This window comes from Podarcis muralis, chromosome 11, assembly GCF_964188315.1.
Source record: "Podarcis muralis chromosome 11, rPodMur119.hap1.1, whole genome shotgun sequence".
Taxonomy (NCBI): Eukaryota; Metazoa; Chordata; class Lepidosauria; order Squamata; family Lacertidae; genus Podarcis; species Podarcis muralis.
Window position 1 is genome coordinate 64,177,485 of NC_135665.1, and position 26,823 is coordinate 64,204,307.

General features: G+C 52.8%; 2 protein-coding genes across 2 annotated transcripts; one reads left to right on the forward strand and one right to left on the reverse strand.

Annotated features, from left to right (window-relative positions):
- Positions 1-1,038: 1,038 nt before the first annotated feature.
- Positions 1,039-4,791, reverse strand: RPP25L (ribonuclease P/MRP subunit p25 like). The gene is made up of 2 exons (XM_028749015.2): positions 4,637-4,791; positions 1,039-2,423 (listed from the first exon to the last, which is right to left on the reverse strand). The coding sequence occupies exon 2, from the start codon at positions 2,393-2,395 to the stop codon at positions 1,838-1,840; it is 558 nt and encodes a 185-aa protein (XP_028604848.2). The 5' UTR covers positions 2,396-2,423; positions 4,637-4,791; the 3' UTR covers positions 1,039-1,837.
- SPATA31F1 (SPATA31 subfamily F member 1) lies at positions 4,478-24,596 on the forward strand. Its single transcript, XM_077935957.1, has 4 exons — positions 4,478-4,907; positions 8,735-8,739; positions 10,365-10,407; positions 12,553-24,596. The coding sequence occupies exons 1-4, from the start codon at positions 4,478-4,480 to the stop codon at positions 24,594-24,596; spliced, it is 12,522 nt and encodes a 4,173-aa protein (XP_077792083.1).
- Positions 24,597-26,823: the final 2,227 nt, after the last annotated feature.

Genomic DNA, 26,823 nt, shown 5'->3' on the forward strand with positions numbered 1-26,823 from the left:
TAACCCTTGATCCCAGCAGCTCATGCAAGCTGAAGGGATCCATCATCTCTTCATTCCGGCAGAAACTGACTAGGGGACCATGAGCAACATTCTGCCTTCCTCTGCTTTGGTTTCTAGAGGGAATCGAGGCTGACCACCCAATGCAATGCAGCGCGGCAGTGCCAGCCTTCAGTATCAAAGGCAAGGTTTCCTTGGGCTTGAAGGGGGCTTTGTGAATATTTTAAGGGAACTGGCAGACACATCCCACCTCAAATTACACGCAGCAAACAGCATAAAAGATTAAGGAAAGCCACTTCAAAGGGAAAGATGAGTTTAGGAAACAGACCTGAGAGGCAGGCGGCAACATTCAGACACAGACACAGTCTGGAAGAAAGTGTTTCAAAGAGGCAGAGGACAGAATGAAGCGAGGGTGACAGCAATGATGGGCCCTGCTAAAGGAACAACACCCAGATATTATCAGGGGCAACTCAGTTCAGGCAGCGGCTGCAACATCACAAGGCTGATAACCTCAAGGACTCCCAAAGTCGCTATCATGCAAACACCACTTGTTCTCCAAGGAGCAAGATCACAGGGTGTTTGGGACCAATACTTCTTGCTCACCCACAGGCAACGTTCAATTCTTAATTCCTTTTACCTTGCCTTATTAAAGAAAACATGGGATTTTCTCCTGGCAAAGGTAAATCAAGAGTCCTCAACTAACTAAGGGCTGGTAATCTCAATTTAGTCTTTGGACAGCCCTCCTGAATGAATAATCAGCTGTCAACTTTGGAGATAACAATAAATTTGAATTATTACCTTTACTGGCTTAATTGTCAGCCCTTTCCAGCACTTTTTGAAGCCAGGAGGACAGAAGAACCAAGTCCTCAATCTCCACCCCTCACCCCAAGGGAGGTCCTTGGAGTACCAGACCCTGACAGGTCCAGAGAAGAACTGAACAAGGTGTATTAAGACCACAGGAGAGAGGAAGCAGTGCAGCACCTTAGATGGAATGGGAGTTGGGGGTTGATGTGTTCAGAGATGACAGACCAACATCAGGTATGTGGACGAGCAGCGAACCTTTTAATGGCCTGGTATCTTTTACTGGCAAGACTGCTTTGGAGACAAAAATAAAACTTGCTGAACAAAATTACATTGCGTCCAACTCCTAGCTCTTAAGTTACAAACACCTGATGAGATGTTACTTTTTCATGTACAGGTACATCAGGAAGTCCATTGGCACAATCACACACGAGGCACTCGCCTCTCACCTTTGTGCTGTATCCCTTCCTTTGAATGCCCAGGACCTTAATGCAAAAGCAAGAAAATCTAAAAGCATGGAGGCCCTCAGGCCACAAGGAAACCAGCAATGTTTTCCGATGACAATGTGAAAATATATCCCGGGGTTGCGGTAATCTGCTGATCTTGTTCATATGAACGGAAGTGGGTTAGATGGCGAAGGGCTAGGCTCTCGCAGAATCAGGAGAAGAGACAGGTAACGGGAGGCAGCAGGGCACCAGCGAAGGAATCATCTAAGACTTCCTCCCTGTTTTGATTATCCGTCCCACGAAGAAAGATTCTGCACATTGCCATTTCAAGCACCCAAATCCTGAACGTGCTGGGCACAAACCAGTGACACATTTCCTGTTTGTCCCCTGTTCAAACGAGGGGGAAAGCCACAACACAAGACCCCCCTTCTCAGTCTGCCCAACGCCAGTTGACTTCTGAATTCAGACAGACTCTCCTTTCCTTTCCTCTCCAGATGCAGCCAGTGTTCCTAACGCCTCCCACTTTATTCTGATAGCCAGCTGGCTTTCCTTGTCTCGGGGAGCAGTTGCTGCCGTTCTGAAGCTGGGCTCGCTCAGGGCTTTTTGTAAGAGTCCTCCCGTCTACCAGAGCGGGGTAGCTTCCTAACATGAGCAGCCCCTCTGCCTCCCCCCTGCTTCCTCTTGGCTTGGCCCTGGGACTCCGAGGATTTCAGCGTTTCTAACCAGAAGGCGTCAAACGACCCGGGAGCCTGGTAGCCTGGCTCCTGAGCATCCAGCGGATCTTTGCTCAGCAAGACACAAATGGCAGGAATATTCCGCTTCACAGTCAAAGAATCAAGGCCGGCCTCTGGCACAATGGGCTCCCAGATCTCCTCCGTTTGCCTAAAGAACACTTTGGTGATCTGGTGGAGGTTTTGGAGCCTTCTCTTCATGATCTCCACGCAGGTGATGGTCTTGCTGATGGCCTTGCCGGCGCCACTGAAGAGGACCTGCCGCACGGCCTCCGACTCCATCTTGCCAATGGCGTAGCCCATCAGGTTCCGGATTTTGCTGCCGTCCTTCACTTTCATTTCAATTATATCGGAGGGCAAGTTGGTGAAGGGAAGAGGCGACGGCTTCTCCACGGTCTTGGACTTCTGATAGTTCTCCATGATCCCCACTGCCGGCACCTGGGTTGAGCTGGCCGGACGGGGGAAAGGGAAAGACACAACAGTCACAAATAAATCCAGGGACTCAATTAAGGCTAGGAAAATAAAATACCATGAATACGTAACAAAGCAATTGCTTCACTAATCAGGGTTTCATGCACTCCACCCTTCCATCTCCTAACAGTGACCAAAAAGGGGAGGAAAGTGAGAGGAGCTAAACTCTAAATAGAAAGCCAAGAGGGGGTCATTGGTTGTTTGTTTCTTTGTACAGTGCTACCCCGGGTTACAGACGCTTCAGGTTATAGATGTTTCAGGTTACAGTCTCTGCTAACCCAGAAATAGTACCTTGGGTTAAGAACTTTGCTTCAGGATGAGAACAGAAATTGTGCAGCGGCAGCAGGAGGCCCCATTAGATAAAGTGGTGCTTCAGGTTAAGAACAGTTTCAGGTTAAGAACGGACCTCCAGAATGAATTAAGTTCTTAACCCGAGGTACCACTGTACTTGTTAAATGTATTTTTTCTTTTTATCTTGTATTTTTATGCTGTGAACTGTCCCGAGATCTTCGGATGAAGCGTTGCTGCTGCGGACCGTGGAGTCAAAAAGCAGAGCCCCGCAACTTTTGAGCTGGTGTCAGAAAAAAGATTTGCCCCAAATGCCAACTCTGGACTGAATGCCATGTTACCCAATCACAGGCCTCTGAGAGAGAAGGGAGGGAGACCACAAAAAGGATGGAGGCAGATGCAGACATGCTTAAGGCTGGGGATCCGAAAGGGCAGCCTCGTCCAATTCTGTCCCTTCCAGAGGTCTCGGGGGCTCCCCAATACTGTGCTGCCAGGATGGCTGAGGTGAGCCTGTGGTTCATAGGGGATGGATGGGGGGTTGAGTGCTCAGGGGCCACCCCCAAAGCTGAGTGCTGAGGGCGCTGGACTAGCACCCGGGGGGGGGGGGAGACCAGGGCCCGGATCCTCCTACTCAGTTGTGACCTTGGAAGACACTCACACACGGCCTGCCTTGTCCCTGTCTTACCTCGCGGGGTGGTTGTGTGCATGCATGCAGGGAGGAGAGGGAGATAAACGGTGCAGTACAAGTACACAAAGAGGTACACATCTATCTATACACAAAAGACTGCATGCACATGCACACACACACACACACACACACACACATACAGTGGTACCTCGGGTTACAGACGCTTCAGGTTACATACGCTTCAGGTTACAGACTCCGCTAACCCAGAAATAGTACCTCGGGTTAAGAACTTTGCTTCAGGATGAGAACAGAAATCGTGCTCTGGCAGCGCAGTGGCAGCAGGCGGCCCCATTAGCTAAAGTGGTGCTTCAGGTTAAGAACAGTTTCAGGTTAAGAACGGACCTCCAGAACGAATTAAGTACGGTACTTAACCCAAGGTACCACTGTATATACATAGACACACACACATATATACACACACAAAATACATATATATATATATATATATATATATATATATATGCGTGCACACACAGACATATACATATATATACACACACACACACACACAAAATACATATATATATATATATATATGCGCACACACACACACACACACACACACACATATACACACACAAAATACATATATATATATATATATATATGCGTGCACACAGACACACACACATATACATATATACACACACACACAGACATACACACACACACACACACACAGAGACACATATACACACATAAAATACACACACACACACAAAATACACACACACACATATATATATATATATATGTGCGCGCGCACAGACACAGACACACATATACATATACAGTACACACACACATATATATACACACACACAGAGACACATACACACACACATACACAAAATACATACACACACACACACACATATATATATGCGCGCGCGCACACACATATATATATATACGTACACACACACAAAATACATACATACGTGTGTGTGTGTGTGTGTGTATATATATATATATATATGCGCACACACAGAGCACCCCCCACCTCGAGGTACCGCAGCTCTTTTAGGCAAAGCCGGCAGAGGGCTCCCCTGAGCATGCGCAGAGTGTTTTCCTGCCGGGGGGGGGAGGCGGCTCTCTGCACGCGCCCAGAGGCTCCCTCGTCTGCTGGGAGCGAAGGAGACGCGCCGCCCCCGCGGCCTCCTCGTTCCGCGCCCTCCTCTCCGGCATTCCAGGCAGAGACCAAAGGGACATACCTGCCGGAGGACGGACAGACGGAGCGGCCGCCGCCTCGCTCTCTCGCTCGCCTTCTTCGCCTCTCAGGGAGCGGAAGCGACGAGAGGGGGGCGCTCTGCCGCACTGCGCACGCGCGGAGGGGCCGCCATCTTGCGGCGAGCCGGAAGGAGGCGGGGCGAAAAGAGAGCCAGACAGACAGCGAAGGGAAGCCCCGCCTCCCCCGACGAGCGATTGGGCGAGGGCGCGGCGGGTCCCTCCCCCTGCCGCAGACGGGCGGGCCGCGCAGGGCGGGTTGGTCGCCTGCAGGGGGCGCTGCGAGAGATGGAGATCCCAGCCGCGGAAGATGCGCGGAGTCCTTGCAAATAAGATTTCCCCCCTGGGGTTTTTTTTTTGGGGGGGGGGGTTTCCGCGGGCGGAGGAGGAAGGCTCTCAGCGAGTCGCTCTTTTTCCAAAATGAAAATTCTTCATTTCAGAGTTTTTTCTTTTTTCTTTCTTTTTTTTAAAAAAATTGTATTAGATTTTCCACAATAATAACAAAAACCACAAGGCAAAATGATACACAAAAACAGGAAAAATAGAAAAATACATCAATGAACGAAAAAGGGGGGGGGGGAGAAGAAAAAAAGGAACAATAAACAGATAAACAAGAACAACAAACTTAATTCTTTACAAATCCAACACCTTGGTTGACTTCCTCTAGTCCCTCCCTTCTGAGTTTCCTCGTAGTTGAACAGCTTTCCAATATCATTATTAAACTAAAACAATTTCCAATTATAGTCCATCTTATTCACATTTCTTAATATTCTAAATCCCATTTATTTAATTATAATTTAGTTTAATCCTAGGCCTATTTCTTTCATGTAATTTCAAATTTTTTATATTTCAATATTTGTTCAAATAGTCCTTAAATTTCCACCAGTCCTCTTGAAACTCCTTTCTGGTCGCAGATTCTTCCAGTCAGGTCAGCTAGCTCCGAAAAATCTTCATCTGCCAATCTTCCACTGTTGGTAGTTCTTGTGTTTTCCAATTTTTAGCACATTTCAGAGTTTTTCTGCCCCCCCCCCTCTTTTCTTTCCTCCAGCACCATAATTCAAAAGCATCAATTCTTTGGCGATCAGCCTTCTTTATGGTCCAGCTCTCACGTCCATACCCCTTCATGGATCACTGCCTTGCCATGGCGAAGGGGCTTGAATAACTCAGATGAAATATACTCAGAGTTGAGAGTGGATTTCATGCTCTTTATTCAGCTCATAGTGGTGAGGAGGGAATGAAAGTCCCCTCATAGCATCTGCTTTATATACAGTGGTGCCCCGCAAGACGAATGCCTCGCAAGACGAAAAACTCGCTAGACGAAAGGTTTTTTTGAGTCGTTCCGCAAGACGAATTTCCCTATGGGCTTGCTTCACAAGACGAAACGTCTTGCGAGTTTGTTTCCTTTTTCTTAAAGCCGCTAAGCCGTTAATAGCCGCTAAGCCCTTAATAGCCGCTAAGCCGTTAATAGCTGCTAAGCCGCTAAGCCGCTAATAGCCGCTAAGCCACTAATAGCCGTGCTTTGCAAGACGAAAAAACCGCAAGACAAAGAGACTCGCGGAACGGATTAATTTCGTCTTGCGAGGCACCACTGTACATTATTTACACAATGGGCTGCACGTGATTGGCTAATTACGGAATTCTCCTGTAGGCCAATCAGGTTGTGGATTCACTTCTATCAGGAGCTGGATTGGGTGGCTCCTGCCGACCAATCATACTGCTGCATTGTTCTAGGACCAATCAGACTGCTGCATTCTGAATCCTATTGTTATAGGACCAATCAGACTGCTGCAGTTTGGATCCTATTCAACTCAGTACATAACATCAGAGAAGCTATGAACTATGCTGAGCAGGGCACCCAAGATGGACATGTCATAGTGGAGAGTTTTGACCAAACATGATCCACCTGGAGGAGGAACCAGCAAGCCACTCCAGTCTCCCTGGCAAGAAAACTCCATGGACAAAGATCTCCTTCTATCAGTCCACAATAGAAAGTGTCCTTTCATAGTGCATCATGGTGTGGGGCGCTGGTTTGACATCATCTGATAGGAAGTGCCTACAGAGGGTGGTGAATACAGCACAAGATATTATGGGCTGTCCTGTGAATCCGCTGGATGATATTGCGGAAGAACGTTGCCTCAGGAGAGTGAGGAAAATTCTCAGGGATGATTCACACCCTGGCAGGCACTTTCTTGATCTCCTGCCCTCAGGCAGAAGATATAGAAGCAGGATTAGTCACACCAACAGGGTAAAGAACAGCTTCTATCCGTGGGCTGTTAGGCTGCTGAATGAAAAGATAACAACAGGGCAATGGACTTTTGGGTTTGGTGGGTGTGCGTCAGTAAACGAGGGGAATTAAGAATAAGAGAGCTGAGTGGGGGGTGCGCCTGTAATCTCACTGCATACAAGTTGTACAAGTAACAATAAAGTATTTCAATTTCAATAATGTTCTGTACCCCTACCATTGAAGTCTGCAGATGTAAATCAGTGCTTTTTTCTGGGGAAAAAGTTGGGGGAACTTGAATTCCTGTTAAAAACAAAACAAAACCCTGGTGTAAAGGTAAAGGTAAAGGTTCCCCTGCCCGTACGGGCCAGTCTTGACAGACTCTAGGGTTGTGCGCCCATCTCACTCAAGAGGCCGGGGGCCAGCGCTGTCCGGAGACACTTCCGGGTCACATGGCCAGCGTGACAAGCTGCATCTGGCGAGCCAGAGCCGCACACGGAAACGCCGTTTACCTTCCCGCTAGTAAGCGGTCCCTATTTATCTACTTGCACTTTGACGTGCTTTCGAACTGCTAGGTTGGCAGGCGCTGGGACCGAGCAACGGGAGCGCACCCCGCCGCGGGGATTCGAACCGCGACCTTTCGATCGGCAAGCCCTAGGCGCTGAGGCTTTTACCCACAGCGCCACCCGCGTCCCTAAAAAACCCTGGTGTAAATACATGTAAAATAAACCGCATTTACAAAAGACACTAGCCTCCACTGTGCCTCGGTTTCCCTAACGGGAACACCACCCTGGGTGAGCACCAAGAAACCCCTGGAATCTTGCTATTGCTTGGCAGAGATTGGGGGTGCTGAGACTGGGGAACTGCATTTCCCTCCCATTGTTCAGCCTGGACACTGAGGTCCAGCTCCGAGGGCCTTCTTGGTAGTGGCACCCTCCCTGTGGAACACCCTCCCATCAGATGTCAAGGATCCTCTATTCCCTGTTCCTCTATTCCCTTTTCCCTTCTGTGAAGAAAGCCTTTCTGGGACCCCACATTTAAATTCTTCCCTGGTCTCCTTGCTGGCCCTAGTAGGAGCAACTTGGCCAGTTAGCCCTGGTGGTCATTTGATGTCTACTGACTGGGGTTTGTTTGTTTTCCCCCAAAGAATTACCCCTGAATTTTTGAATTTGATTGATATTGATGCTGCATTTTATGTTGTGTTTTGTGCTGTTTTTAAGTCGTATTTTAATCAATGTTTTATATTTGCTGTTAGCCGCCCTGAGCCCAGTTTTTAAACCTGGAAGGGTTGGGTATAAATAAAAATTTATTATTATTATTATTATTATTATTATTATTATTATTATTATTATATGATTGGACAAATTCATGGTGGAGGCAGTTATCGATGGCTGCTATCCCCAGTTGGAGGCAGCAGTGCTTCTGCATCCCAGTTGCTCTTGTGCTCAGATCCTTCTTGTGGTTGGCTGCTCTAGATGGGTCCCTTTTGGCCTGATCCAGCAGACCTTTCTTACGTCCAACGATGATGCAATAAAGGTGTTTTCCGCCTGCACGGAAACGTTTGTGATGCGCTCCAGAATGCTCCCGGCATCCGGCTCAGAAGCAAATCCAGCATTGGCCAGGAACGCAATGCCGTGGATTTTTGTTTCGACTTTGGAGATGGTTTCCTACAAAAGCATCGCTTTCCTTTGGAAAATGCTCTCCTCCCTGAGCAGGAATGCCGTCTTGGTGCTGGTCCTCTATTTAATGTGGAAACTTCTGGGAGGTTTCCCTATGTTGGCCAGCGCTTACTCCTGGCTGCGGAAAAACTGCAGACGTCCTTCGTTCTGCCCTGAAATTTCACCAAAGCTCCTTTCTCTCGCAGAACCGGTAAGTAAGTCTCCTTGGTTGGCCCACCGAGTCTTTGCAAACAGCCATAATCCAAGGGTTCTGTTTGCTGGAAATCAGTAAGGAAATATTTGTTCCTCTGCTTTGGGCAGGATGCTCATGAATGTGGCGTCTTATGGCGCCTCGTAAGACTGTGCAGTTATTGTCTGCTAGGGAAAGCGGGAGAGGAACAAAATGCCCTGGTTAGGATGCCAAAATTCGAAAAGGGGTTAGGAAGTGAAAATATAATTTGTGCTGATTTTGCGGTATAAAACGGGGTGTGGGAATGAGGCATTGCCAACCTTTTCAATCAAACTTTACTCAAAGTTCTCATGAGAACTAGACACTTGGAAGATTTAAAAATGCAGCGGGTTTAATTGCTTGCTCATACTGGGTGGTGTGTTAGCGTGGGAGTTCAAGGTGTGCAGGTTGTGTTTGATCAGAGAGCTGGGGTGTGCGGGGGTTTTAACTCCTAGACATACTGTGTGCGCGCGCAGAGATGTGCAAAGCCCTGACATGTTGCTATTTTTCTGTGGGGTTCCGTCTCATGCTAGCATATTGCAGTTGCACAATTAACGTGGATTTGAAACCCTTGTGCAGCAAATCCCACTTCCCCCGAAAGATTGTGTGCCTTTTGCATGAAGGAAAGTGATTGGAAAACACATTGGAAATGTAGGATGAGACTTGCCTGATGAAACCTGATTTAACCTCCCCAAATCAGGATGAACGCTTATTAAACTGGTGATCCGGAAGCGCTCTGTTTCTGTTTGCGGGGGGAGGGAGACAATGAATGATGTAGGTCAGAGTCCATGGCTCCCTCGACCAACTAGTATTTTTTGCTCTATAAGACGCACCAGACCACAAGACGCACCTAGTTTTTGGAGGAGGAAAAGGAAAAAAAATATTCTGACTCCCAGAAGCCAGAACAGCAAGAGGGATCGCTGTGCAGTGAAAGCAGCAATCCCTCTTGCTGTTCTGGCTTCTGGGATAGCTGCGCAGCCTGCATTCGCTCCATAAGACGCACACACATTTCCCCTTACTTTTTAGGAGGGAAAAAGTGAGTCTTAGAGAGCAAAAAATACGGTACATTCTTTCTGGCAGTGGCAGTGGCAGCAATCAGCTCCTGAAGCCAGCCAGAGCCAACTGTGCTACCAGGCTGGCTCCGGGCTGCTGAGGCTGCCGTTGCCACATTTCCCGGTGACAGGTTTGCAAATCCGGGGAAGGAATTTGTCCGTGGACAGAGTTGCAAATCCAGGGACTGTCCCTGGGAACCGGGGACATTGGTAACCCTAACCCAGCACCGCCTGGCCAGCTCCAGACACGCCATTCGCCTGGGGAGCTTGTAGCCAGGGCTGCTGCAACAAACAGCTGTGCAAGCCTTTGGGATCAGAGATGCAAGAGGGCATCAGAGGAGGGAGGGAAGGGAAAGGAAGAGGGACTGAGGCCAGTGCTGCCCGCGGCATCCCTGACCACCATTCAAGGCACTGCTTGAAAACCACGGATGTAGGTTAAGAAGTCTTTTGGGATGGGGAGGGCTGTGGGGAGAAACAAAGGCAGAGGCCTCCTGTTCCCTTGTTCCCTGCCAAGACAGACACCTCTCTCTGCTTGTGTTTTTTCCTTCGTTGCAGTTTTTTCGGACGGTCACAGACTGGCGGAAGAAGATCGAGGAAGGTAAGAGGTCTCCTTCCAGGCCCCCAGCTTCTTCCAGATTGCCATCTCCACAGGGGCAGAGTCGTTTGGTATCTTTTGGTATCTGCCCTCAAGTACGGCAGAGGGCATCACATCCAATCTGGCCAGTGTGAAGGCACCTCTGTATTTTGGGATGGTTAATTTATACAAATATGGTGCCAGGGAATCAAACTGAGAAGGGGGGGGGGGGAAGGCATGCCAAGGACAGAATTTCTTTATAATGGCCAGATTGTTCTGTTGCTCTAAGTCCTTCAGACGCTGTCCAATTAGCCTTTTTGCTTTAATGAAGCCCGTCATGAGAAGCTGATGTGGGTGGAGTCCACAGGAGAGGAGTTTTTGGTGCACAATTTTAAACCACGCACTTTTATGGGGGTCTTGTGTCATTAAGGGCAGTAGGAACCAAAATGGATAGATTTGCCCATTGCTGTTTACCAGCCAAGAGAAGGCTGGGAGATGGTGCTTTGCGGTGGATCTTGTTATTTTTTAGGGGGCAGCTGCCCCACCTCATGAACACGGATTGATGGCAGGGGTAGAGAAGGGCCAGACATTTCCTCCCCCCACTGCTCAATAAGGCATCAGTTCTTTCTTTCTTTCTTTCTTTCTTTCTTTCTTTCTTTCTTTCTTTCTTTCTTTCTTTCTTTCTGCCTTTAAGATTTTTTATTAAGCTTTCCCCATAACACAGTAAAATCGCAATGACAGAAGTTACAGATGGAATAAGTAAAAAAGCAGAAGAAAGAAACAAAGCGAGGATAGAAATAAAGGAAAGAGGGAGGGAGGGAAGAACAAGTGTTTGTGTTTCCTATGGGTGTTTCACGAGGCACCACCAATCCGATGGACTGAGGGCTGGCACATCCCCACCAAATTTGGTCTTACTTGGTACTGGTTACATACCAATCTCCATTACAGCTAGTCCTCTTTGTTCCTGCAGGGGAACAAGAATCCTTATTTTTATTTTTCATTTTGTTTGGCTTTTGATCGAACCTCTTCACATCCTGAGGTCATATTCAGCCATATCCTATGGATCTCTAACAGGAAGTTGCCACCTGTTTCTTTGCTTTGTTGTGAACTCTCTTGATTACTTATTAAAGTTCGAAAGAAAGAAGATAAATTCACCATGACAAAACTGCAGAAGGGCGCCATTAACTGGGAGCAGGAGCCCCAGGGTGGCGTAACGGTTAGAGTTTTGGGCTTTGACCTGGGAGAGCAGGGTTTGAATCCCCACTCAGCCACAAAACTCACTGGGTGACCTTGGGCCAGTCACCATCTCTTAGCTTAACCTACCTCCAGAGCTGGGCGATATATCAATGTATCATCCAAAACCACTTTGAGGTCCATATCATGATATTGGTTTTTGACCTAGCAATATATTGTGAATCGTGATTTGTGTGTGTGTGTTTGCTATGCAAAAAGGACAATGTGGGAAAAACCATGAAGCCAACCATTGTTGCTCTCAATTCCTACAGCCTATTAACTCTGCTGCCTCAGCACGATGCAAGGAAAACCGTGAAGCCATCCTTATTTCAGACATAGTGTTAAATCAGAATATCACTGATGTTTAGCTTGTCATCTATCACAATGTTGATCTATCACAGCGGGTGGTGCTGTGGTCTAAACCACTGAGCCGCTTGGGCTTGCCGATCAGAAGGATGGCGGTTCAAATCCCCACGACAGAGTGAACTCCCATTGCTCTGTCCCAGCTCCTGCCAACCTAGCAGTTCAAAAGCACACCAGTGCGAGTAGATAAATAGGTACCACTGTGGCAGGAAGGTAAACGGTGTTTCCGTGCGCTCTGGCTTCCGTCACGGTGTTCCATTGCTCCAGAAGCGGTTTAGTCCTGCTGGCCACATGACCCAGAAAGCTGCTTGTGGATAAATGCTGGCTCCCTCGGCCTGAAAGCGAGATGAGTGCCGCAACCCCATAGTCACCTTTGACTGGGCTTAATCATCCAGGGGTCCTTTACCTTTACCTATCACAACCTTGGGAACTGGATATCCCCCAGCCTTACCTACCTCAGCGGGTTGTGGCGAGGATGAAATGGGGAGAAGGAGAATCATGAACATCACCTTGAGATCCTTGGAAGATAACGGTGGTCTAGAAATCTAATAAAGCCTTTTCTTCCCATCGCAGGTATCAAGCACAAGGTGTTTTGCAGGCTACCAGACGGCGTCGCCCAGAGGGCTCCTGGGAGCTCTGTCCGCCAACTGCTGTGCGATGACGTGGCCTGCAAGGTGTGTGAGCAAGCAGCTCAGGAGGCCTCGCAGCTGATGAGCAGCAGCAGAGCAGGAGGCTACAATTTCCCCAGCATCCGGGCCCCGCTCTCCCATGGGCCTTGTGTGGGGCGCCCGCTCCAGCTTGACACACCTGATTCCTTCCCACAGAGTGCCAGCGCTCCTGACCCCATCTCTAGAGATCCTCCCGTCACCCCGACAAGACCGGCCTCGTGCGGCAGGCCTCTACGTCCCTCCAACTTCCCGGCGGACAATAAGGAGCAAACCTTCTCCATCGCAGAGCGTGTTTCCGAGGGCTCAAGGGGAAGCAGCCGCCGTTCTGGCGGCCTAATCGGACAGGAGGAAGATGTCCTCTTCTCGTCCACTACGCAAGAGATGTCACAGATGAGCTGGGCGGCGTCTGCTTCCGACCTGTCCGAGTTGTCTGTCAGCAGCTTGGAGGGCGGCAAATCTTGCAGGTGCGGCCAGGTTCCCCGTAAACCGCGCAAGCGCCGTAGGGACTCCAGCCGGGTCAAGAGCTCTGCGGAATCCCAGACGAGCGGCAGAGACACGGAGAGTTTCTTTCTCCGGATGAGAATGTACTCGCAGAGCTCGCCCAGTGAGGCCAGCCGTGGCCGGGGACGCAAGACGACGTCGCCTCGAGAGGGAAGGAGTGAAGCCCCCCGTAGCACGAGGGACCCATCTTCCAGCAGGGCTCAGGCGTTTGTGTTTACAGCAGCTGACATCTCCTTTCTGGACCAGGCTGTGGTAGCAAGCTTGGAATCGCACCTGCTGGGGAAGAGGGTGCAGCACCTTCTGGGGCTGCCCTCGGCCCTCCTCAGGTCCCTCCAAGGCTTTGTGCCCTCTGCTCCACGTCCTGCGCCCCAGCGGGGCCCTGTGGGTGTTACTGTGGTGACGGGTCCTCAAGCCCTCTCCTTTGTGGCTGAAAGAGCAAAGAAGAGGCTGGAGCTCCACCTGAAGAAAATGGTCCAGATGAAGCATTGGCAGCTGCCCCAGAGGGTGCAGGAGGCCCTCAGGCAAATGAAGCCACCTTCACAGCCCAGAGAGACGCCTACATTCCCTCAGAAGAAGACGCCAAGCTCCTCCAAGAAGCTTGCAAGGGAGAGCTGCTCAGCGCTGAGCTGTGCCCAGAAGCAGCAGACGTTGCAGAGGAATTTGGCCAAGAGAGCCCTTGAGATGCAACTGGGTGTGTCTGCTCCTAAATTCCAGCAGTTTCGGAAAGCCTCCCCTCAAGCCCCGAAGCCTGCGCTCCCCAAAGTCATCCCGCCCGGGTTGAGACCTCCAGAGCCGAGATCCCAGCAGATCCATTTTCTGGACCTGCAGGCTCTCGGTCACATCCAGCTCAACATTACCCACAAGAAGTTGACCTATCGCTTGGGGCTGCCCTCACTGTACCATAGGTCCCTTGCCCAGCTGTTCCCGGGTGCTGTGTTTCAAGCGCCCACCTTCCCCTTGCCCAGAAGATCTGTGGCGTTCGGCTTCACCTCTACACACATTCGGTTCCTCTGTCCGAAGGCCCGAGAGGAGCTGGAGTGGCATGTCAGAAAGAAGACTCTGCAACACGCCTGGGGGATCCCAGGGCTCGTTCAAAGGTCCCTCCGGATCCTCCTATCAACCTGCCATCAGGTTCGCCCCAGGAACGCCAGGGCTAGTGAGGTGTCCATTTCCATACCTGAGCTCTCCTTCCTCAGCAGGGCCACCCAGAGGGAGCTGGAGAAGAATGTGCAGAAAAGAATTGTCAACCAGCGATGGAGGCTGCCCCAGAGGGTCCTTGACTCCATGAAGCTCCTCTACCCACAGGGTCAGCTTGGCAACATAACGGGCCCCAAGCCGAGCTCCTCCAAGAAGCTTGCAAAAGAGAGTTGCTCGGTGCTGAGTTGTGCCCGGAAGCAGCAGGCGTTGCAGAAGAATTTGGCCAAGAGAGCCCTTGAGACACAGCTGGGTGTGTCCGCTCCTAAAATCCAGCAGTTTCGGAAAGCCTCCCCTCAAGCCCCGAAGCCTGCGCTCCCCAAAGTCATCCCGCCCGGGTTGAGACCTCCAGAGCTGAGATCTCAGCAGATCCATTTTCTGGACCTGCAAGCTCTCAGTCACATCCAGCTCAACATTACTCACAAGAAGTTGACCTATCGCTTGGGGCTGCCCTCGCTGTACCATAGGTCCCTTGCCCAGCTGTTCCCGGGTGCTGTGTTTCAAGTGCCCACCTTCCCCTTGCCCAGAAGATCTGCGGCGTTCGGCTTCACCTCTACACACATTCGGTTCCTCTGTCCGAAGGCCCGAGAGGAGCTGGAGTGGCATGTCAGAAAGAAGACTCTGCAGCACGCCTGGGGGATCCCAGGGCTTGTTCAAAGGTCCCTCCGGATCCTCCTATCAACCTGCCATCAGGTTCGCCCCAGGAACGCCAGGGCTAGTGAGGTGTCCATTTCCATACCTGAGCTCTCCTTCCTCAGCAGGGCCACCCAGAGGGAGCTGGAGAAGAACGTGCAGAAAAGGATTGTCAACCAGCGTTGGAGGCTGCCCCAGAGGGTCCTTGACTCCATGAAGCTCCTCCACCCACAGGGTCAGCTTGGCAACATAACGGGCCCCAAGCCCTGTGCTGTCGGTCGGCAGAGAAGGCAGAAGGCCCAGAGGATGGTTGCTCCAGCCCCACCGCTGCTCCCGCCCACTCAGCTGGCCAAGACTCAAGTGGTCTTGCGGCCCCACCTTGCAAAGAAGAGCCTGGAGATGAACTTGGAGGTCTTCCCTGCTGCAGTCAGAGTCTCCTGGAGATGCAGGCTCCTCGTTCTGAGGAGGCCTCTCCCCAAGGTGATCCGCCCAGGCCACAAGCCGTTGCTGCCGCGCAGACCCGTGCCTCTCTCGGTGTTCGCAGAGCAGGTGAGCCGGATCGAAGTGGCGGTGAAATGCAACCACCTGGCATCCTTGTGGGGGCTGGGCACCCGCTACGCGGAGACGCTTAGGGCAATGAGGTCCCCTGGACCTTCCAGGCGGAGGAGGACAGCCTTCACCTTCAGCGGAGTGCAAGTGACGATCCTTCCACAAACGGAAGCAGAAGCTCTGGAGCGTCACGTCAGCAGGAAGAGGCTCCAGCACGAGTGGGGCTTCCCAGTCCTTGTCCAGAGGTCACTCAGGTACCTCGTATGTGAACCACCTCCTCTGCTTCCCCGGAGGCAGATGGGGGTCTCTGCCCGTGTCCTGGTGCAGGACTTGTGCCTCCCGCAGAGCTTCCGCAACCGCCTCGAATTGCATGTGCAGAAGATGAAGCTGCAGCGCCTTTGGGGGCTGCCGAGGAGGGTGGTGGAGTCTCTGAGGTCGCTCTTTCCGGAGCTCAAGGCTGCTGCCCACCGGCAGAAATCACCTGCTGAACGGGGGGCGGAAAGCACGCTCAGGAAAGCTGGGCCTGAAAGCCTCCCCGTCACCCCCGTCGTGGGCACCCTCTGCGCCGTCTGCCGTAAAAGGAAAGCGGACGCAGTGTCCCGGGGGTTCCCCAGCGTGGGACGCCAGAACCTGGAGAAGATCAGGGTCCACTCGGCCAAGAAGTCCATGGAGGTGCATTGGGAGATTTTCCCGGCCGTTGCTGTGAGCTCTTGGAGACGGGTGGTTTTGACATCCAGGCAGCCTCTGCCCAAGCGGATTCTCCGTGGCGTCAAGCCCTTGCAGCCCCGGAAGCCCATCCTGACCTTTGTACTGGCTGAGGACTTCAAGAGGATTGAGGTGTCTGTGCAGCGTTACCACCTGAGCTCCCTCTGGGGGCTAGGCCAGCGGTACGTGGAGGCCCTGAGCGCAATGGCCCCTGCGCCGCACCCACAACCTCCCAGGTCCAGGAAGGCTTCTCTTGGGTTCTCCCAGGTCCAGACTCTGTTTCTCCCGCAAGAGGACCGGGAGTCCTTGGAGCGGCACGTGAGAAAGAAGAAGCTCCAGCACGAGTGGGGCTTCCCTGTCTCTGTCCAGAGCTCTCTCAGGGCTTTCATGCAAGGTCCCCCCCTTCCAGGACAGGTGCCGCTTCCAGGGGCTTCCCGCAGAACCAAGATCTGGGTCCAGACGATGCACAGGGAGCTCTTGTTTCTTCCTCGCAGCACCCGCGTGCGCCTTGAGCACCACATCCAGCGGCTGAAGCTCCAGAGGCAGTGGGCATTGCCCAGGAGGATCCTCGAATCGATGCAGTTGCTGTTCCCAGGGGAGAAGATGCTGCCGGCAGGAAGCTCTTCGCGGGAGTCCAGCTTTGGGGCTTGTGCCAAACCGTGGACAGCTGGTGCCAAGGGTGCTGAGCCGGTTGGGGAGAAGGGCAGAAGGATGGTGGGTGCGGCCGCGCATTCCGCCAAGCTGTGTCTCCCACTGGAGGGCATGTCTCTGGAGAAGCTGCAGCTTCACGTGACTAAGAAGAGTTTGGAGGTGCACCTAGGAGCCTTCCCTGCTGTGCCCAGACACTCTAGGCAAAGGGCATCGCTGTCCCTGAGCCAGACTCTCCCCAGGCTGATCCGTCCCAGCTTGGCGACACTGAGACCCCGTAGCTCTTGCCTCTTGTTCAGTGTAGATCAAATGGGTCAGATTGAACTGGCCGTGCAGCACAACTACCTGGCCTCCCTGTGGGGGCTGGGGACACGCTACGTGGAGGCAGTGGCTGCGATGGCCCCCTGGCCGCCCTTCCGAACTCCGGCCAGGCGCAGAGGGGCCGCCTTCGAGTTTTTGGCAGTGGAGACGCTGTTCTTCCAGAGGTTGTCCAGAGAGGAATTGGAGCTGCACGTCAGGAGGAAAAGGATGCAGCACATGTGGGAGTTTCCTGCCCTCGTGCAGAGGTCGCTCTGGGGCTTTATGCAGGGACCACCCAGGCTGCCAGGCCTTCCCAAGACCAGCATTCAGATCTGCGTGCTGCATCAAGAGCTGCTGTTCCTTCCTCGGCGCATGTGCCGCCTCCTGGAATTTCACATTCAGAGGAGGAAGCTGCAGCGGAGGTGGGGTTTGCCACGGAAGGTCCTGGACTCCCTGCAGCAATTTCTCCCCACTCCTCCCCCAGGAAGGGCTCCGCTTCCTCAGAGTGGCAAGGAAAAGAAATTGACAAAGGCCACGGGATCCCGGGCGGCTGATGCGAGGCGGAGGAAGACCTGCAATGTTCCCCCAGTGAAGAATCAATGCTTGGAGAGCTCCACCAAAGCTACTCTGGATACCCATCTCAAGAAGAAGGCTCTGGAGAGCAAATTCCAGTTGATGAAGGCACCTGCCGGCCCCATCAGACGAGCCCCTCTCCCTAAACCTCCTTCCCTCCCCTCTGGGGTGAGACCCAGAAGGCCCCTCCTGCTTTTTGTCGAGCAAGAGGCTCTGTTGAAGATCCAGCTGAACATCAAGCAGAAGCATCTCACATGTCTTTGGGGCCTACCCAGTTTGCAAATCAAATCCTTGACCAAGATGTACGGGAAAATTCCTGGGCCGCTGCTGCCAGGAAAAGTCGCCACAGTCAGAAGCTCGGCGAAGGCCCTAGGGAGAGAAACACCCAAGGGCCCTGCAGCAACAGGCCTTAAACCCTGGAAGTGGGGTGCCTCTTTCCTCACACAGGACGCCTCAGATCTTCTGGAGATGCACGTTCTGCGGAAGAAGCTGCAGCACATGTGGGGCCTGCCAGCCACAGTTCAGAAATCCCTCTCTGCTTTTCTCCGGCCCCCCTCTAAACTGCAAAGGTCTCCAACCCGTGCAGTAAAAGTGAGGGTCGTGACAACCCAGCGCCTGGTCTTCCTGGATCCCGTCACAGCGGGGAGCCTGGAGGCCCACTTGAAGCGCCGGATTGCGGCACACCGATGGGGCCTTCCCAAACTGGTCCAGGAGTCGGTCAAGGTGTTCCTGCCTCCTGGGTCTGCTCCCCAAGCTGATCAGGCACAAATTGCACTATGCACCTGCAGCAAAGACCTCCAAACCCCTCTGGGCACTCGTGGCCAGTGCCTCCGGGGAGCTTCATCGCCTTCCCAAGCTGACCAGACCCAAATTGCACTATGCACCTGCAGCAAAGACCTCCAAACCCCTCTGGGCACTCGTGGCCAGCGCCTCCAGGCAGCTGCATCGCCTTCCCAAGCTGACCAAATTCCACTATACACCTGCAGCAAAGACCTCCAAATGCCACTGGGCACAGGTGGCCAGGGCCTCCAGGCAGCTGGAGGAGAAGCCCAGAGCCCGCTGGAGAAGCAGGTGGAAAGTGAACGGCAGCAACTACCCAGAACAGGAGGGCAACCTTCAGAGCTATCTCCGGGAGGGAGGCACCCGGAAACCTCACGGCATGGAAGAGAGGCTCCAAAGAGAGAATTAGACCTGTTGCCAGTGGTAACAACATGCCTTACAGATGAGGCCAGGGAATATCTTGAATTCCATGTAAAGCGCAAGAGGGTCCAGCATGAGTGGAGCCTGCCGTCCGCTGTGCAGAAATCCCTACGGGCCTTTGCCCCACCTCCCCCGGAGCTGCAAGGGCCTGCAAAGGCTAGAGCAGTAGTACTCGTCAGCCCTGAGAAATCGGGGGGCCAAGGGAAAGGGGGCGCAGCTGCCCACCCACCGCAGTCTGTGACGGAGGCGATGATTCCTCGCCGGATCCTGCGTTTTCTGTGTCCGAATGTAAAGGATTGCCTGGAAACCCACGTGAAGAGGTGGGCCACAGAGCACAGGTGGGGGCTGCCCCAGATGGTTCGGCGTTCAGTGAGGGCAGCTCTTCCTGCTCAACAGAAGTCCAGTGCGGGAGAAAAAAAGCACCCCGTGCGGCTATCAAAACGTCACCACGACTCACCCCAGCGGCACGAAGTCCCTTCCCATTCTGAGGCAGAAGAGTCTAAGGGGCTTCTCCATGCTGGAGAAAGCAAGCGTCCTGTACAACTCTCAAAATATCACCGTGACTCCCCCCGGCAGCAGGAAATCCATTCCCATTCTGAGGGAGAAGAGTCACCAGGGCTTCTCCATGCTGGAGAAAGGAGGTACCCTGTAGAAGTCTCCAAACACCATCGCGACTCCTCTCAGCAGTGTGGAATCCATTCCCATTCTGAGGGAGAAGAATTGCCAGGGCTTCTCCATGCTGGAGAAAGGAGGTCTCCTGTACAAGTCTCCAAACACCACCGCGTCTCGTCCCAGCGGCAAGAAATCCATTCCTATTCTGAGGGCAAAGAGTCCCTGGCGCTGCAGCCGTCCCAAAAAGCATCCCCTCAAAAGCCAAAGGGTCATCAGAGGAAACAACGGCCGGCCAGAAACGTGGGCACAACTGCCGAGATATCGCCCACGCTGCAGCCACCTTTCCTCACGGATGAGGCCTTTCAGCTGCTTGAGTTCCACATCATACACAAGAGAATTCAGCATGCGTGGGCCACTCCGTCTATTTTGCAGAAGTCCCTCGATGCCCTGGCCCCGTTTGCCCTCCACCGGGGAGAGGACGCCCCCAAGACGCATCGTTGGGATGGAGAAGAAGTGAGGGTCATCGCCAACGACCTCTCGTTCCTCAAGCCAGACACCAAGGAGCGCCTGGAGGCCCACATTACGACCTTGACCACCAGACACAGGTGGGAGATCCCGAAACGCGTTCAGCAATCCCTGAAGACCTTTATGGCCTCCAGGCCCCCCTCCCGATCTGAAGTGGGTCTCTTGCCTTGCCAGTGCAAATCCTGGCAGGCGGCCAGAGACGATTATCAGACAAGTGACGATGACAACAAAAGCTCTCCTCAAGGAACAGAGGGCAGGAGGAGGGCAACCAAGAAGCAAAAGGTCCTCTGGCAAGGGCAGCGGGGAACAGCGACACGTGTGGGGCATGAAGCAAGTGTTTTCTTATTTCCCGGGGTGAGGCTGCCATTCCTCCAGCATGAGGCCCAGAATGCTCTGGAGTTCCACATCCAGCGCAAGAGACTCCAGCATGCCTGGGGTCTGCCCTCCGCCGTCCTCAGGTCCCTGCAGGCATTCGCCCCTCCTCCCCTTGAGTCGCACAAGAAAAGGCCACCAAGAAAGATTGTGGCTGGTCGGATTCCATGGGAGGAAGGAGACATGCAGAGTGTTAGTCGGAGCCTCTCCTTCCTCAGCCCAGAAAGGAAGGAGCATCTGAATGGCCACCTGAGGCGTATGATTGAGAAACGCAGGTGGGGCCTTCCAGAACGCGTCCAGCAGTCGCTGAGGGCCTTCATGACTTCCAGGCCTGCTTCCCAACCTGAACTGGGTCGGTCACGGCAGCCCTTGCCGCCTCCCTCAACATCCCCCCAAGATGTGGCTGATTCAGAGACTGAAGGCGACAACCAGTTGGCTTCTGGGACAGAAGGAGACAATGAAGACGACTCCAGCAGAGAGGCAACGCAGAAGCCCAGGGGGAAACTCCACCACAAGAAAGAAGCAGCAGCTTCAGCTGCCCGTGTTGATGTGTCAACTTTCTTCTTTCCTGAGGTGACGTCTCCTTTCCTGCCGCAAAAGGCCCAGAATGCTCTGGAGTTCCACATCCAGCGCAAGAGACTCCAGCATGCCTGGGGTCTGCCCTCCACTGTGCTGAAGTCCCTGCAGGCATTTGCCCCTCCTCCCCTTGAGTCGCACAAGAAAAGGCCACCAAGAAAGATTGTGGCCGGTCGGATTCCATGGGAGGAAGGAGACATGCAGAGTGTTAGTCGGAGCCTCTCCTTCCTCAGCCCAGAAAGGAAGGAGCATCTGAATGGCCACCTGAGGCGTATGATTGAGAAACGCAGGTGGGGCCTTCCAGAACGCGTCCAGCAGTCGCTGAGGGCCTTCATGACTTCCAGGCCTGCTTCCCAACCTGAACTGGGTCGGTCACGGCGGCCCTCGCCTCCTCCCTCAACATCCCCCCAAGATGCGGCTGATTCTGAGACTGAAGGCGACAACCAGTTGGCTTCTGGGACAGAAGGAGACAATGAAGACGACTCCAGCAGAGAGGCAACGCAGAAACTCCACCACAAGAGAGAAGCTGCAGCTGCCCATGTTGATGTGTCAACTTTCTTCTTTCCTGAGGTGACGTCTCCTTTCCTGCCGCACGAGGCCCAGAATGCTCTGGAGTTCCACATCCAACGCAAGAGACTCCAGCATGCCTGGGGCCTGCCCTCCACCGTCCTCAGGTCCCTGCAGGCATTCGCCCCTCTTCCCCTTGAGTCGCACAAGAAAAGGCCACCAAGAAAGAGCGTAGCCCATCCGTTTCCTTGGGATGAGGGAAACGTCAAAATTATGACTCGGGGGCTCTTGTTCATCAACTCAGAGGTGAAGGAGCGCCTGGAAGCGCACGTGAGGAGTCTGACTGCAGGACACAGGTGGGGCCTCCAAAAACACGCTCAGGAAGCCGTGAGAGCGTTTCGGCTTCCCAGGCCCCCTTCTGTTGTAGAAATGGGGCCGGAAACTCAAGAGGCCTTTCGTATCCGCTCCCCGTTTGAGCTGGGAAGCTCTGTGCGGAAACGGCAGGACAGGCAGAACGTGTCAGGTGAGCTGGAGGAGGAAACGCTGTTGGCAGCGACCCTGTCTGCCACTTCTGCAACAAGCATAAGCTGTGAAAGAGAGCTGCCTTTCCTTGCTGGCCATCTCCAGGACTTTCTGGAGTTCCATATTCAACGCAAGAAGATCCAGCATGACTGGGGCCTGCCAGCCACCGTCCAAAGGTCGCTGCGTGCATTTGCTCCAGTTCCCCGGGGGCTACAGGAGAGTCATCTGCCCGGCACAGGAGTGAGCATCGCTGCAACAAGAGCAAAGGGCGTTGCCGCAGGAACAAGAGCAGGCACCAAGAAAGGACGCGTAGGCAAGGAGGTCCAAGTTGGTGCCAAACAGCTGCATTTCTTGCATGCAGGCACAAAGGAACATCTGGAGAAGCACATCCGGGGCCTGAAAGTGGAGCACCGATGGCACGTTCCCAAAGTGGTCCAGGAGTCGGCAAGGGCGTTTATTCTTCATGCTCATGGACCAGAGGAGGAAGAGGAACAGCTGTCCACGTATGAGCAGACCCTCGACACGTCAGACACCCCATTTAAGACGGAAACGGAACAAGACTCCAGCTCGAGTTGGGAAGATCCACGCATCTACCACCCAGAGCTTTTTCCCGAACGAGGGCAAGACAGCGGAGAGGCGTCGTGGGTGGAAACAGAAGAGCCGTCCCTCTGCCTCTGCGGAAAAACGCGGAACCACACAGCTGCCCAGGAGGCAAGGGGAGGCTGGGAGGCTGGGAGAGGAGCTCCCCGCAGGAGCCGATTGCAGGAGAAACCTTTGCAGGGATCTTGGTTGAAGAAGCCCAGGCAAGTGCAGCGCTCAAGGATTCCTGACAGGATGCAGGAGCCTGGGGTCCCCCCTCTCTCACAGCCCACTCGCAGACCCCCAAAGTACATACACAATGCCAGCCGTCGGCCGGAAAGGAATCCCAGCTCCCAGAGGGTGAGATATACTTGCGGAAGAATCACTCACCTGGCAGCCCGCTCTTCAAATACATCCCTTGGGAAGAGGAATAAGAAGACGACGAGGAGGGTTCCATGGCAGCCGGAGGGTAGCTTTGAAGGGATGGCAGACGACAGCCACCTTTCACCTGGGCAGCTTCCGCTGTTGCCAAAGGGTTCTGAAGCTGGCTGGGAGCACAGGAAGGTTTGCAAGCTACCCAAGTGCTCTTCTTCATCCCATTTTTCGAGGAAGGCCACTGCTGCCACCTCCTCCTCCTCACAGTTGGCGGCAGAGCAGAAATGGCGGCAGCAGGACCAAGAGGAAGGTGCAGAAAATGGCAAAGAGGGAGGCTCCTCTTCTCTGCTCTCAGAGGATATTGAGCAGGTTCCTGGTCCATCCTCTGGAGAAAGCATCAGGGATGCTTCTCTACCAGAGCAGGAAGCCACTGAGGTAGACCTTAGGCCTCTGCAGGGGACAGAGAGCATGCAGCAAAGCAGCCTTTTTGCCCCCCAACAGGCCTTCCTGGAGCAGGCGTACGCCGTCGAACCCCAGGCGTCCTACGAGGACGTCGTGGCCAGAACCTACAGGATGGCCGGCAGCATTCGCCAGGTGAAGTCAAGGAGCGGCCTGCGGACAGGAGGCAGGAAGGTGGGCTGGGGCAGGGAGAAGAGGATGGACTCGCCCAGCCAGACCATGAGAGATGCCTACTGGGCCACCGACACAGGGCGCCAGGCATCTTCTGCCACCAAGGAGCTGGGAAGATGCTCCTCAGAGTCCCTGTGCCAGGAATGCCTCAGCCTGAAATCTCCTTCCTGGAAGGAAGGGAGCGAGGAGGACTCTGTGGTGGCCCCGCTCCATCAAGGAGCCCGAGGCCTGGAGGAGGCCTCGAGTGACAGCCCCAAAGACTCCGAGTGGCAAGCGGTCCCTGCGTCTCCAAAGGAAGGCTTCCTGGGCGCAGAGGGAGGGTTCCAGAGGCACTCAGCCCCGGACAACGAAGCGGCGGTGGAAGGACAGGAGGAGCAGGGCACCTCCTCGGGCTCCGAGGAGCAACGGCCCGTGTCGGTGGGGAGCATGTCCCAGTTCAGCACTGAGTGGGAGTGGGAGCAGGTCGGGGACTGGGACAGCAAGGAGGAAGGGTTCGCAAAAAGCGACTGGATGGTAAAAGAGGAGGAGGAGGAGGAAGGAGGAGGCAGCAGTGGCGGCAATTGGCCGGGTGCAGGCCGAGGAGCAACGGGGAGCCGCAGGCGTGAAAATTCCCCAACAAACAGCCATTCCCTGGCGTCCCTGAAGAAGGCGAAAGCTTCCCAAACGGCCTTGCTTTGGGAAGCAAGATTCGTCCTGAGTAATATGGCAACAGAATCGGCTTCTGAGCCACAGCAGGCAATAGCAAAAGAGGTTACGGGAGGGATGGTGGCCCTTGGTCAAACCGCCGCCAGCCAGGGATCTGGGGAGCGAAGCCGCTACTCGCAGTTCGTAGGCACGGCGCCTTCTGATGAGAAAGTGACGCTCCTTAGTAAGATCTTGGAGAGGAAACTGTCCTTGGATCAAGGGTTGCGGGTCCTCAGACACGGTGGCGAGAGGCGAAGCAAGTAGGAGAATTCTGGGTTTTAAACGGGAAGATTGCATATTGTAATATTCACCAATAAATGCCTAGCTCATTAGCGCTGTGTTCTGGGGGCTCCCATGTTTGCAGTGCACCTGTTCTTGGCATGCCACTTTCTCAAGAGTTAGTTCTGCATTTCTAAAAAAACAATCTCTTAGTGGCAGCGACTACATTTTGGGACTCCCTGCCAATTGATACCAGACAGGCAACTTCGCAGTACTCTTTTCGGCGCCTGCTAAAAACATTTTTGTTCACACAAGCGTGCCCAGATGTTTAAAAAGTTGATGTGAGTTTTAATCTCTTTTTAGTCTGTTGTTAGTTTCAATTCTGGAAAACTTGAGTTATTTTTTTCTTATTGAGAATTATAATTTTATCTGTTTTTTGTAAGCCGGTTTGAGCTTTTGGGTTGTTTTTGCTTTTCTACAATCAAGCAGTGTATAAATTTTATGAAATAAATAAAAATGAACTCTTCAGGGCTGCTGGCGGACACGAAGGTCACAAACCACTCACAGGTGACCCTATAGCAGCCTTCTCCAACCTAGTGCCCCCCAGATGTTTGGGAACACAATTCCCATCATGCCAGCTACCATCAACTCACAGTTCCCATCTCAGAGCCAATGTTTTCCAGTGCAGCTGTGCTGCAAAACATGAATATGTGGCTTGTTTGTTTTTACAAGGGCTCCTCTACCATCATAGGTAATCATAGGTCACCTCTGTCTCCACAGGTGTGTTTTGCTGGTGATTTTATTCTCCTATGTAAGCATCCTGCAGACCAATGCTGTTTGTGGTGCTCACAAGCCCATAACTGACATTTTGTAATGAGGACAGATTCAGGACAGATAAAATAAAGTCACACAGCACATAGTTTAACTATGGAACTCCCTGCCACAGGAGCACTGATGGCCACCAATCTAGGTGGCTTTAAAAGAGGACCAGACAAATTCATGGAGGAGAAGGCCGAGCGCATGGCCTGGTATCAGAGGCACTATTTCTAGGGAAGATGAGTGGGAAGAACATACCATAGTTGCCTCTGGGGTGACCACAAGCAGGACATGGGTGCATCTACTTGGCCAGTGGTGTTGGGGGCTGTGGCATGTGTTGCCCATGCTCTGGCAACTCTAGGCTAGATACGGCAATGCTGCCTCTGAAGATGGTTCAGCTGGTGCAGAATCCAGCTGCTAAGGTTGCTCAATGGTGAAGGACGGTTTGAGCATGTTGCTGTCAGGAGTTCAGCCTACACTCGAGTAGGACCCTGGCAGAGACACATGCCCGGCTGGCATGTTCTCTCCCTCCTGTTCGTTCGTTCAGGAGCTTCATAAGCTTTCTTCAGCCCGAACATCACAGCAACCGATGCCAACAGACACTGGCACACTTAGGGATCCGCAGAGTCTTCGCAGCTTGCCTAACAGACCTCAGCGACTCAGCATTTTGGCTAATCTACTTTATTTAAAGATAAACATAAACGGAGCACTGCAACATGGCTCCCTCTCTCTCTAGCATCAGACAGCAAAGAGCAAAGGACAATAGTCCCACTTCACAGAACACGGCAACACAAACATCCTGTCTTCGCCACTTCTCACTCTGTGGAGTCAAAACATACACCGTCATGTGATAGAAAAAAAATCCCTTGACTGCAATCATGGAGCAGGAATTCTAACAGTTGCACTGATTCTGGCCCAACTGCATTGGCTGCCCATTAGTTTCTGGGCCCAGTTCAAAGTGCTGGGTCGGACCTCTAAAGCCTTAAATGGCTGAGGACTGCAATACCTCAAGGACCGTCTCTCCCCATATGAACCAACCCAGATATTCTGCATTCATCATCTGAGGCCCTTCTTTGTGTGTCTCCTCCATGAGAAGTCCTGAGGGCGGCAACACAAGAGCAGGCCTCTTCTGCGGTGGATCGCTGGTTGTGGCAAGCTGTCCCCAGGGAGGTTTGGCTGGAGACTTCATTCCATATCTTCAGGTGCCAGCCAAAAAATATTCCCCTTCTCCTAGGCCTTTGGGCTAATTAAACAATCCATGGCCTTTTAAACTGTGTATTGGGGTCCTCGGATGAAGAGCGGTATGGAAATGTAATAAATAAAACAGGATGATGGACTAGAGAGGTCTGTGGCCTCATCCGGCATGGCTCTTCTTACATTTTTCTGAAAATTATGTACACAAGGAATTGGTTTCCTTGGAATGAAGCTCAGTAGAGATAGTGCTGTCTTTAGCACT